The 12,313-nt window shown below is 43.7% G+C and overlaps 1 protein-coding gene across 1 annotated transcript in view; it reads left to right on the plus strand.

Moving 5' to 3' along the window:
* The window catches only part of Cacng6 (calcium voltage-gated channel auxiliary subunit gamma 6), a 14,240-nt gene extending 3,190 nt beyond the window's left edge, over positions 1 to 11,050 (plus strand). Inside the window, exons 2-4 of the mRNA XM_031385046.1 lie at positions 3,623 to 3,697; positions 4,958 to 5,095; positions 10,096 to 11,050. Of these exons, the coding sequence (XP_031240906.1) occupies positions 3,623 to 3,697; positions 4,958 to 5,095; positions 10,096 to 10,334 (452 nt within the window). The 3' untranslated portion in view covers positions 10,335 to 11,050. The remainder of the gene's footprint in view (positions 1 to 3,622; positions 3,698 to 4,957; positions 5,096 to 10,095) is intronic.
* Positions 11,051 to 12,313: the final 1,263 nt, after the last annotated feature.

Here is a 12,313-nt window from a genome sequence, read left to right on the forward strand (position 1 = left end):
CTCAGAGGCCCTCACTCTGCATGTCACTAGTGCTTGAGAAGGTCTCAGAGGCCCTCACTCTGCATGTCCCTAGTGCTTGAGAAGGTCTCAGAGGCCCTCACTCTTTGGAAGAGACTGGTCTCTGCCACTTTACTGTGTGCTTCCCTTTCTCTTCCCTCTACTTGTCAGAAAGGATTTCACCACTGAGTATGGTGGCGCACACCAGCATTCAGGAGGCAGGAGGAAGACCAGGAGTACAAAGCCAGCTCCGCTACATAGTGAGTTATAGGCCAGCCTAGCCTCCATAATACCTTGTATCAGAAACAAAGCAAGAGGACTTTATCTTTATTCCAAGGCCATTACCAGCTCCCCATAATTCCACGTTATCAGGGGACCTATCCTGGACTCCACTGTCTCAAAGAAATAACTTCCTTTAAAAATTAAAAGATAGCCATTATGTCCGTTGGCTGACAGAGAGAGACTCACCTTGTGGTTTCCCAAGTGGGCTTGCCCCATCCTTCGGGGCACATGAACATAAAATCCTGTTGCAAGCAGCCAAATGAGATGCCAGACACCACACCCAGCCCCAGAAGGGACTCCGCAGTTATCTCAGGGGTATAGACCGTATCCCCTACTAGTGGCTGCAAAGAGCATCTTTCCTCCATGGGAAGTGCCCTGTGCCTCTTGGCGCTGTAGGACAGACTGCTCTGTACACTTGCAACTGTTCTGGCCTAGAAACTGCAAACTCTTCTTCCCTGAGCTGGTATTGAACATGCCCCATACCATCACTTGACACAGATTTAGCCATTTCCACTTCTCCAAACTGTCTGGCTCTCTTTCCAATGTTCTCTACCCTCTGTGGTTCCTCACCCCCTACTTTTTTTTGTATTTCAGTTTCCCGATACATAGAATAAAAGCATAGGTCACTATAGAATACACTTTAGGAGTCAGGATGTAGGTAAATGGCAGAGTGCTTGCCCTGAGTCTGATCCCAGCACCACATAAAACAGACATGGTGGTGCACACCTGCTCTTGGAAGGTGGAGGCAATAGGGTCTGAAATTCAAGGATATCCTTAGCTTCATAACAAGTTCAATCAGCTTAGGATACATAAAACACTGTCTTAGGAAGTTAGAACGTTCTGTTTGTTAACTTTAAGCTTTCTCATATCTAAATTAGCAAAGGTATTTAGTGAATCTTACATATGTTTACAAAAAGAATATTGCCTGCTTCTGCAAGGTCCTTCTTATGCTCTGTCTTTAAATTTTTTTCATTTTAGCAGGGCGGTGGTGGCGCATGCCTTTAATCCCAGCACTTGGGAGGCAGAGGCAGGTGGATTTCTGAGTTCAAGCCCAGCCTGGTCTACAGAGTGAGTTCCAGGATAGCCAGGGCTATACAGAAAAAACCTGTCATGAAAAACCAAAACCAATATATATATATATATATATATATATATATATATATATATATACACACACATACATACATACATATATATATTCTTTTTGTTTTAAAGACAAAGTCTCATGTAACCCCTACTGGCACCACATCTCCTTATTTTAAAAATTATTTCCCAGGGCTGGAGAGATGGCTTAGCAGTTAAGAGCACTGACTGCTCTTCTAGAGGTCCTGAGTTCAATTCCCAGCAACCACATGGTGGCTCACAACCATCTATACTGGAATTGATGCCCTCTTCTGGTACTCATATACATAAAATAAATAAATCTTTAAAAAAATTTCCCAATTTATGCATGGTGGCAATACCTTTAATCCCAGCACTTGGGAAGCAGAAGCCCAAGGAGCTCTGTGAATTTGAAGCCAGTTCCCAGATAACAAAGGCTTACATGGGGAGACCCTGTCTCAAAACAAACAAACAACAACAATAACAACAACAAAACCCTTTCCTAATTCAGTCTTCTAATGTGTTTGGCATTGTATCCATGCACAAATGTTTTGACTTGGAAATATGTAGAGTTTGAGTTTATATACATGTGTGTTTTGATTAAAAAAAAAGGTATCATGCGATTTTATACTATTTTCAATGTAATTTTTCTTTCTCAACATTGTGATTTCCAAACCTCTTTCATTTGCTTTATGCTTTTGTAGTTTATGGCAACTTCATGCTGTAAAGATATCCATTAGAGTATTTGTCTCAACTGTCTACTGCCCAAGAGATGGACAAAAGATTAAATCCTACTCCAGTTCAGTAAACAATGCCACAGAGAACAACCATATCTATAGCCCTATATGTGTTTTCTTTCTTCTTGGAATATCCAGAAGTAAAATTATTGTGTCATACAGCATAGACACACAGACATGTGTCACTTAGTGGTAGAGATGTCTTCTGAGAGATAGATGCATGTTAAGGACAACTCATCTTGAGAATCAAAGTGTATACTTATGTGGATAGATTATGATGGCTGCTAGGTGACAAAGCCTTGACTTGTTTGATTTCTACTTTTGAATTATGTGTATATGTGGGGACAGTGTGTGCAGTCACCCACAGAGTCCAGAAAAGGGCATTAGATTCTCTAGTACTGAGCTGCTATTGTAAGCCACCTCATATGGGCACCAGGACCCTAACTCAAGTCCTCAGCAGGGGTTGTGTGTGTGCTCTTAACCACTGAGCTATCTCCCCAGCTGCAAGGTGACATATTCTTACTGTGCCTCAGTCATACATATGGCCCACTGCTGACTGAACCGTTATTGCCTGCTGTACACCTGCATTTCATTTTCTAAGTATGTCAGAGTTCTTCACAAATAGACTAGTGACAGTTGACACTCCCAGCTGCTTCCTCTTATCCCTCCAATGCTTGATACTGCCCTTTCAATATTTGCCCATCTAATTGATCTGAAGTGGCATCTCCCTGCTGGTTCAAGTTGCGTTTCTCTGACTCCTGCTGCAGCCGAGTCTCTCTTCATGTACTTGTGAACTATCCAGACTTGCCCTCCTGTGAATAACTATTCATATCCTTTGCCAGTGTTTCAATAGGTTTACTTCTCTCCCCCCTTGCTAATCTGCAGGAGCCCTTTGTGTATGAGGCATAGGAGAGGAATCTTTCCTGGCTCTCTTAACTTCCTGGTACCTGCATCTTGGTGTCCCTTGCTGAATAAAATGATAACTCGTTTTCAATCCACTTGCTTCTCAGACTCACATGAAAGAGCCAGGAGAGAGATTATCAACTCATTTAAAGAGGAAGAATCGGAGGGCCAGAGAGGTTATGGTTCCTTTGTGTCAAAGACTTAGATCGAAGGGCTTGAGGTTAAAACCTCAGTCTCCGGACATCAGTGATGTGGCAAGTGTATTTATACTTCAATGTCATTTCCCACCTTTGTACATTTAATTTATTCCCCTCTCACAATGTGTGTGTGTGTGTGTGTGTGTGCATGTGTGTGTGTGTGTCAGAGGGAAACCCACCGGAGTCTTCTACCATGTGGATTCCAAGGATTGAACTCAGGTCATCAGGCTTGGCAACAAGCTAAACCACCTTGCCAGCCTGATTTTTCTCCTCTCTCTCCTCTATGTGTCAGCCGTACTAATTCTTTATTTTTAGTTCCCTGTAGTGTCTGGGAAATATCCAGCCTTGAGCTTACACAAAACTTCATGTCATCAACTCCCCCTGTTTTTTCCCTGCACCCCACAGAAGCAAACTGCACCTACTTCAAATTCTTCACCACTGGGGAAAATGCGCGCATCTTCCAGCGAACCACCAAGAAAGGTGAGGACATCTCGAATGGTGACAAGGGAGGGCTAGGGGTAGAATGACTGCTCTGAAGGAGTGACAGACAGCCTTGTGCTCAGGATGGGCTCAGCTTCTGTGGATGTCTCATATTTGGAAGGTGATGGTAGGTTAAGAATGTGGACAACGATCATCAGAGCTTGTGTCTAGCCCACTGGACATTAACTCTGCCTGTGCTGTGTGGCTTGGGCAAATCATACCTTCTCTCTGTAACCAGCATTATAAGGACATTTTATATGCTAAACCCAGCACCTAAAGTAGCACAATTGCTACAAGCCAGCAAGGTTTGGACTTCAGCTTCATCATTCAGGGGAGAAATCAAGTCAGAAATGGTTGAGAGAATTACTTTTCTTTTCCCACAAAAGGGCAAAGGCAAGATCCCAACCCAAATAAGTCTGAATCTACAAAATTGTACATGAAAAATGAAAATATTATGCATATACACTGGTCCATATGATGGCTTCCAGCCACATGTGTCAGCCTAGTAGATAGAAGATGGCTGGTGTAATGGGAGGAAATGCATTTTTAATTTTAACTTAAGTGAAAATGATGTTTTGTAGATACTACAGTACTCAATACTGCAACTCTGAGGACTTTGTACTTTCTACCCTAAGTCCAGCTTCTTGGACATCACTCCAGTGCCCCAGCCTCTCCACAAAGGAACTGGGATCACTCCATGTCTCTCATTCTTTTTTTGTTTTTAAATAAGTATTTAATGAGGCAAGGCAGCTAAATATATGAGTCCAGGTGTATATTAGTGCCCCTTACCTTTTACATTCTTTTCTTATGTGAGCTGGGTCAGGTCACTGTGTACCTTTGGGAAAATCATATGGACCACCTATTATGTGCTGAGCACCACACTGGGCACTTCTAATCCTGATTTTCCAGGGCTTTTCCAGAGCCTAAGATTGACAGGGGTGTAGGACCTTACCAGGATTTTCCAGCTGGGGAGTGGTTGGGGAGAATTACAACCTAGACGGTTGCAAGATAATGAATCACCTTTACGACTAGTCCCTCAACTTCATCATCCGTAATCCAATGATGATCAAAGGACAGGTAGCAGCTGGTTATCCCAGTATCTCTGACCTGGCCTTGTCCCCTTTGTGCTCTGACTTGAGCCAAGTAACTAACTGACCCATCTGGGTCTCCATCCCCTCAACAATATAACAGACTCTCAGGAGGATTATGTGTATTCTCCTATTCCCATGTTCTCTACCTCTTCTTGGCCCCTCCTTGCAGAGGTAAACCTGGCAGCTGCGGTGATAGCTGTGCTGGGCCTGACAGCCATGGCCTTGGGCTGCCTCTGTGTCATCATGGTGCTCAGTAAAGGTGCAGAGTCCCTGCTCCGCTTGGGAGCTGTCTGCTTTGGCCTCTCAGGTGAGGGCTGAGTGTGTGGGGGCCAAAGACAGTGCATGCTGGGAGGGGTGAGATCTCTACACACTGCTGCATGTTAGGAGGTGGAATTCCACACACTGCTGCATGCTGGAAGGTGGGATTCCACACACAGTTGTGTGCTTAGAAGTGGAAAGACCCTATTGCATGTGGGGAGGTGGATCTCCGCACACTGTTGAAGGGATCTCTACCAACTGTTGCATGCTGGGAGTTAGGATCCCCACACATATTTGAATGTTGAGCAGTGGGAACCTCACGTAATGTTGCATGTTGGGAAGTAGAATCTCCAAGCATGTTGGGAATGAGGAGAAACCCATGGGTTCTAGTATATCCAAAGGTGGAAGAATTCCAAGGACTTTTCTGGCAAGGTTTATTTAGACTTAATGCTATTTTAGATTTGGAGCTGTGAGTGCCAAGAATCTTTACACACTGAGAACGGGATCTGCACTATGCTGGGAGTAGAGGAGAGGGAAGTTCAAGGGCTGTTGGAGGCTCAAAGATGGAATTCCAAATCCTGTTGTTGGCAGAGGAGTAGACTGTCTGCAAATACTATTTAGGTTTGGACATGGGATAGCCAAGGATTGCTTCATGTCAAGGGGAGGGGGTAATCTCCAGGAGTTGGAGCGAGTTCATGTAAAATCTAAAAGCGAGAAACAGTCTAAGCCTGTTGTTGCATGACATTTGCATTCTTTCCACATGTTCTTTTTGATTTAGCCTGGACTCTCCAACACTGTTGTATAGTAGGAGCTTCAGACAGGATTTTGAGCACTATTGACTGCTGGAGGTCAAAGAAGCTCATGGGGCTGAGTAGGTCTGAAGATGAGAGTCTCAAGTCATTCAGAAGGTGTTTTAGAGTTTTATTGCTGTGAAAAATCACCATAACCAAGACAACTCTTATAAAGAAAACATTTAATTCAAAGGCTCAACCCATTATCATCATGGCAGGAAGCATGGCAGCCTCCGGTGCTGGAGGAGCCAAGAGTTCTACATCTTGATCTGAAGGCAACCAGGAAGGGACTCTTCCACACTGGGCAGAGCCTGAGAATAGGAGAATTCAAAGCCTACCCCCACAGTGACACACTTCCTCTAACAAGGACACATCTCCTAAAAATGCAAGTCCCTATGGCCAAGCATTCAAACTCATGAGCCCTATGGGGGCCAGACCTATTCAAACCATCACGGAAGGTTTCTAGTCTTTGAGTTTTGGACTTGGAGTCTGCAGGTACTGTAGGTGAGGATCCAGGGAAAAAAATGTCATATCTTGTGAAATGTAGAACTCAGTAATAACAAAGACTTCAGTCTAGTTTACATCTAGCTCAAATAATTACAGTGAGTGGACTAGCTAATGGTTGCCATTTTTTTTATTATTTTCAATTTTTATTTTGTGTATATTGGTGTTTTGCCTGCATGTGTGTTTGTATGAGGGTGTCAGATCTTGGAGTATTGATAATGGGATTTGAACCCAGGTACTCTGGGAAAACAGCCAGTACACTTAATGGCTGAGCAATCTTTCCAATCCCTTCCTTCCTTTCCTGTCCTTCCTTCCTTCCTTCCCCTCTCTCTCTCTCTCTTTCTTTTTTTCTTCCTTTCTTTCTTCCTTTCTTTCTATGTATAAATGGTTTTTTTTTGCATGTATGTCCATTCCTGAGGAATTCAGAAAAGGGTACTGGATTCCCAGGAACTGGAGTTATAGATGGTTCTGAGCTGTCATGTGAGTGCTGGGAGCCCAGCCTGAGTTCTCTGCACTAGCAACAAGTGCTCTTACCCACCAAGCCACCTCTCTAGCCTCAAAGGTTATGAGTTATCATTTTGTGGATAAGATTATTGAGGTTCAGAAAAGTCAAGTGACTCATAGCCACGCAACCACTAATGGCAGCAGTAGGACTTTTTAAAAAATTGTTCACAGATTTACAGTCATACATTTATATACAAACACATATCCACGTGATACTCTGTTCATATCTCCACCCCATGTTCCTCTCTTGTGTCTCTCCTGCCAAATGCCTTCTTTCCAACAAGTCCCCCCTTCTGCATTTATGGCTTTTTTTTTTTTTTTTTTTTTTTTTTTTTTTTTGTTCCCTGCTGCATTTAAGTAGGGCTGCCTGCATGGGTAAAAGATAAAGGCTTTGTTTTTTGTTTGTTTTGTTTTGTTTTGTTTTGTTTAAGATTTATTTATTTTACTGTAGCTGTCCTCAGACAAACCAGAAGAGGGCATTAGATCCCATTACCGATGGTTGTGATCCATCATGTGTTGCTGGGAATTGAACTCAGGACCTCTGGAAGAGCAGTCAATGCTCCTAACTGCTGAGCCATCTCTCCAGCTCTGAGGGTTATTTACTTAACCAAAGGCAACTTGCCAGTGGCTACAACATCACTGAGGAATGTATCTCTCCTTGGACAGAAGCCATTAATTGTCTATATATCCCCCTTCCATGATGGATTGTTGGTGGACCAGTCTCCTGTCTGTCATGTGCAGGTAGCCACCTAGAGGCAAGGGTTGATGCTAAGCTTTCTTGACCTCCTTTTTAATGAACTGCACCATTGAATTTTGGAACCTTTATTCCTGTGAGGTCTTTGTAGGGTTAGCATGAATGCTTAACTGGAGACCATGTGTTTTATGTCCTACCTAGGGTGCTAAGGGTATCCTGAATCATGGCATGTTACTGAGAAATTCCTTTTATTATCTAGTGCTTCATTGTTGAGCCAGATGCAGTGATTAGAAAAACTGTTAATTATGTATACTTTACTTCTTTATTCCTTGTGTGCTTGTGAGAACGTGTTGTGTTTAGGAGATGCTAGAGATACAAGACTAAATCAAATTAAGATGCCATGCCTGCTATCAAGTGCTCTTCACCCAGCTGGTAACAACTAATAATTACACGTGCTATTGTGATGAGGATGGATATGAAAGCCACACTGTCATGGGAGTGCATATCAAAGAAACTCCCCAAGAAGGTGACATCTAAGCTGATTCTCAAAGGATAGGAGTTCTGTGGAGTACGGTAATGACAGTTGAGGTGGCAATGGGTGATGTCAGGATGGTGATTGTGTCAGTGTTGGTAATGCTGGTGGTGCTGAGAGTGATGATGTGGGTAATGATGAGGGAGGTGATGGTGATATGGTGATGGCGGTAGGTGGTGATGATGATGATGACTATGATGGGACTGATGGTGATGGTGATGGTGGTGATGATGGTGATTATGATGGGATTGATGGTAACGATGCTGTGATGGTGATCGTAGGTGGTGATGACAGTAAAAGTGATGATAGTGGTGTTGGTGGTTATGGTGTAGTGATGGTCAGAATGGAAAACATGATGTCAATAGGTTGCGATGACGATGGTGATGATAACGGTGGTGACTCTAGAGATGATGGTGGTAGATGTTAATGTCTATGTGGTAGCTGTGATGGTGTCATTGCATCATTAGTGGTGATGTAATAATAGGTGCTGTTGTCTTAGGGGTTCTATTGCTGTGATGAACACCACGTCCATGGGGAGGAAAGGCCTCTTTGATCTCATGCTTCTAAGTAACAGTCCATTACTGAGGAAAGTCAAAGCAGGAACTGATGCAGGGCTGGAACTAGGAGACAGGAAGAACACTGCTCACTGCCTTGCTCCCCTTGGCTTGCTCAGCCTACTTTTTAAAAAATCTCACCCAGGAATGCTGATTTCCAAAGCAGCTACCAGATTTTACACTCACACCAACAGTGAGCATTGTTCCTCTTTCCCCACATCTTTGCCTGCATTTGTTGTCATTTCTTTTCTTATATCCATAACTGACCTGGAATTTATTAGCCCCCAGGCTAGCCTTGTTAAGGCAATCCTCCTGCCTTAGTACTAGGATTATAGATATGCACAATCATTCCTGATTCTCCCTACTTAAAATTTTTTTTGGAGGTGCTAGAGAGATTGCTCAATGGTTAAATGCATTTGCTCTTAACTGCCTGGAACTCCAATCCAGAAGATCTGTTGCCCTCTTCTGACCACTGTGGGGATTACACTCACATAGCACACACACACACACACACACACACACACACACACACACACATACACAAATAAACCTTTAATTTTTTTCTTCCTGTCACATATTATGTTCTGAAATCCTCTTTCCTCCTCCTGCATTTGTTTCAGAAGGTGCAGCATGGCAGCCACCAGGTCAATGGTGTCTAGTATGTATTCTCTGCTTGGTAGAAGTGTCTAAATAGCAAAACTCTGTCTCAAACCAAGAAACAAACAATTCCTTTAAAAATAATGATAATTACTGCTGGAGAGATGTTTCTGTGGGCAAGAGCACTGTCTGCTTTTTCAGAGGACTCTGGTTCAATTCCTCATAGCCATCTAACTCCCAGGGGATCTTTTGTGGGGTCTGCTTCCCAAAACCTAAATATATGTATACACACACACACACATATATACACATTTTTGTATATATATATGTATATATATTACATAAAATGTATATATATATATATATATATATATATATATATATATTAAAGTGGAGGGGGCTGACAGGATGGCTCAGTGGGTAAGAGCACTGACTGCTCTTCCAAAGGTCCTGAGTTCAAATCCCAGCAACCACATGGTGGCTCACAATCACCCATAATGAGATCTGACACCTTCTTCTGGTACATCTGAAGTCAGCTACAGTGTACTTATGTATAATAATAAATAAATTTTTTTTAAAAGTGGAAAATAATTGGGAAAGGCAATTAGCCTCTGGCCTTCACACATACACTCACACAGAGAGAGAGAGAGAGAGAGAGAGACAGAGACAGAGACAGAGACAGAGGTCAAGAGGTCTGCATGTTAAGTACAGTCATAATATTTCCAGCTCCCCATTTGTGGAATTAAGATGACTGTTGAATGACTGAGGAAAAGCACGAGAGGATCCTCTGTTCTTTAGTTGATAAAGGAATGAACGGTGACGGTCTCAAACCTGGACTGGAGCTAAGAGTCTCACTCTCTTCTTCCTGCACAGGCCTGCTGCTCTTCGTCAGCCTGGAGGTGTTCCGGCATTCCGTTAGAGCCCTGCTGCAGGGAGTCAACCCTGAGACCCCTCCAGTTCCACGCCTGGCCTATGAGTATTCCTGGTCCTTAGGCTGTGGTGTGGGTGCTGGTCTAATCTTGCTGCTGGGGGGAATTTATTTCCTCCTGCTCACCTTGCCTTCCTGGCCCTGGAGGTCACTGTGCCCCAAGCGGGATGGCCCAGCCACCTAGAGCTCTGGCCTGCGTTTGGAAGGCATCTGCCAACCCTGCCTCAGTTTCCAGCTTTCTCCTCAAGACTTCTCATCTCTTTTCTAGGGAAACTGTTTTCCCCACTCTGGGAGGCCCATTTCACAAAATGTCTTGGTCCCTCGTCTTTTCTCTGTAAACAATGCTTTTGGGGGTGTGGGGAATGGCTTAGTAAGTACAATGCTTGCTGAGCAAGCTTGAGGACTTGGAGTTTGAGTCCCCAGAACTCACTTTAAAACCCAGCACAGCAGTACATGTCTGTAATTCCAATGTTGGGAGGGCAGAGATTAGAGGAGCCCTGGAGTTCACTGACCAGCTAGTGTAGCCAATTAATGAGGTCAGGTTCAGTGAGAGACCTCTTCTTAAAGAACAAGGCAACAGAGGAAGATGCCTGATGCTAAACTCTGACCTGCACGCACACATACTTTTTTTTCTTGGTAGATAAATTTAAGTTACTTGAGGTAGGATTGGAAGAGGTTATATGCAAATGGGGCACCCAGGGGAAACTTCTAGGGACCGGACAGATAGATGGGTGTGAGCTGGTGAAAGGGCTGCAGAAGGATTTGGAAGCTTTCTTTGTCCAAGTCTATACTGATTCACTCAAGGGAAAGACATCCTACGACTGCCTGGTGGGGCAGGGGAGAGCCCGGGTCCGACTTCATTGTCATCTGACTTGGGATTAAAAGTTTGAAGATGTGACAGCCTTGATTTGGAGCCTGTTTGTGGTGGACCTCATGCTTTCTAGGGTGGAGCAAGGAACCCCAGGCCTCTCCACTCACTGGCCACATACTACTATCTGTCCTGATATTGTTCACATACCCCCATAGGGGCAGACAAGAACTTGGAAAAAGGTAACGGTTCAGAGCACAGACATTGCCACAGTTTAAATCTTGTTCATCATTAAAAGTACATGTACCAGGGACTTTCAGATTCCCAATGCAGCCTCATTTGGTTATAGTTTGGTGTGTGAGTGTGTGTGCGTGCACACATTTGCATTCATATTCACTTTTTTTTTTCCTGAGACAGGGTTTCTCTGTATAGCCCTGGCTGTCCTGGAACTCACTCTGTAGACCAGGCTAGCCTTGAACTCAGAAATCCACCTGCCTCTGCCTCCCAGGTGCTGGGATTAAAGGCATGTGCCACCAGTGCTCTCTTTTTCTTTTTTCTTTTTTTTTTTTTTAAAGATTTATTTATTTATTATATGTAAGTACATTGTAGCTGTCTTCAGACACTCCAGAAGAGGGTGTCAGATTTGTTATGGGTGGTTGTGAGCCACCATGTGGTTGCTGGGATTTGAACTCAGGACCTTCAGAAGAGCAGTCAGTGCTCTTAACCACTGAGCCATCTCTCCAGCCTCATGCTCTCTTTTTCTAAAACTATTATTTATTTTATGTATATGAATGCTCTATCTGCATGTACACCTGTGTGCCTGAAGAGGGCATCAGATCCCATTACAGATGGTTGGGAGCCACTATGTGGTTGCTGGGAATTGAACTCAGGGCCTCTGGAAGAACAGCCAGTGCTCTTAACCTCTGAGCTATCTCCCCATCCCATAACAAACTCTCTTAACTGCTGAGCAATATCTCCAACCCCTCATATGACATTTTATACAAATATATTTGGACCACTTCTCCATCATCTCCCCGACCCCACTCTTCTACCTATTCCCCAGTAGTTCCTCTTCTGCTTTATTTTATTTTTAAAATTTGAGACATAGTCTCACTATGTACCTAGGTCCATATTCTGAGTATTAAGATTACAGGTATGTACTACCCCGTCCAGCTCCTAAGATGGTTTTGTTGTTTGTTTTGAGACGGATATTGCTTTGAAGTCCTGCCTTACTGGGCAGTAGTGGCACACGCCTTTAATCCCAACACTTGGGAGGCAGAGGCAGGCGGATTTCTGAGTTCAAGGCCACCCTGGTCTACAGAGTGAGTTCTAGGATAGCCAGGGCTACACAGAGA

The sequence above is a fragment of the Mastomys coucha genome, unplaced genomic scaffold, assembly GCF_008632895.1.
Source record: "Mastomys coucha isolate ucsf_1 unplaced genomic scaffold, UCSF_Mcou_1 pScaffold21, whole genome shotgun sequence".
NCBI lineage: Eukaryota > Metazoa > Chordata > Mammalia > Rodentia > Muridae > Mastomys > Mastomys coucha.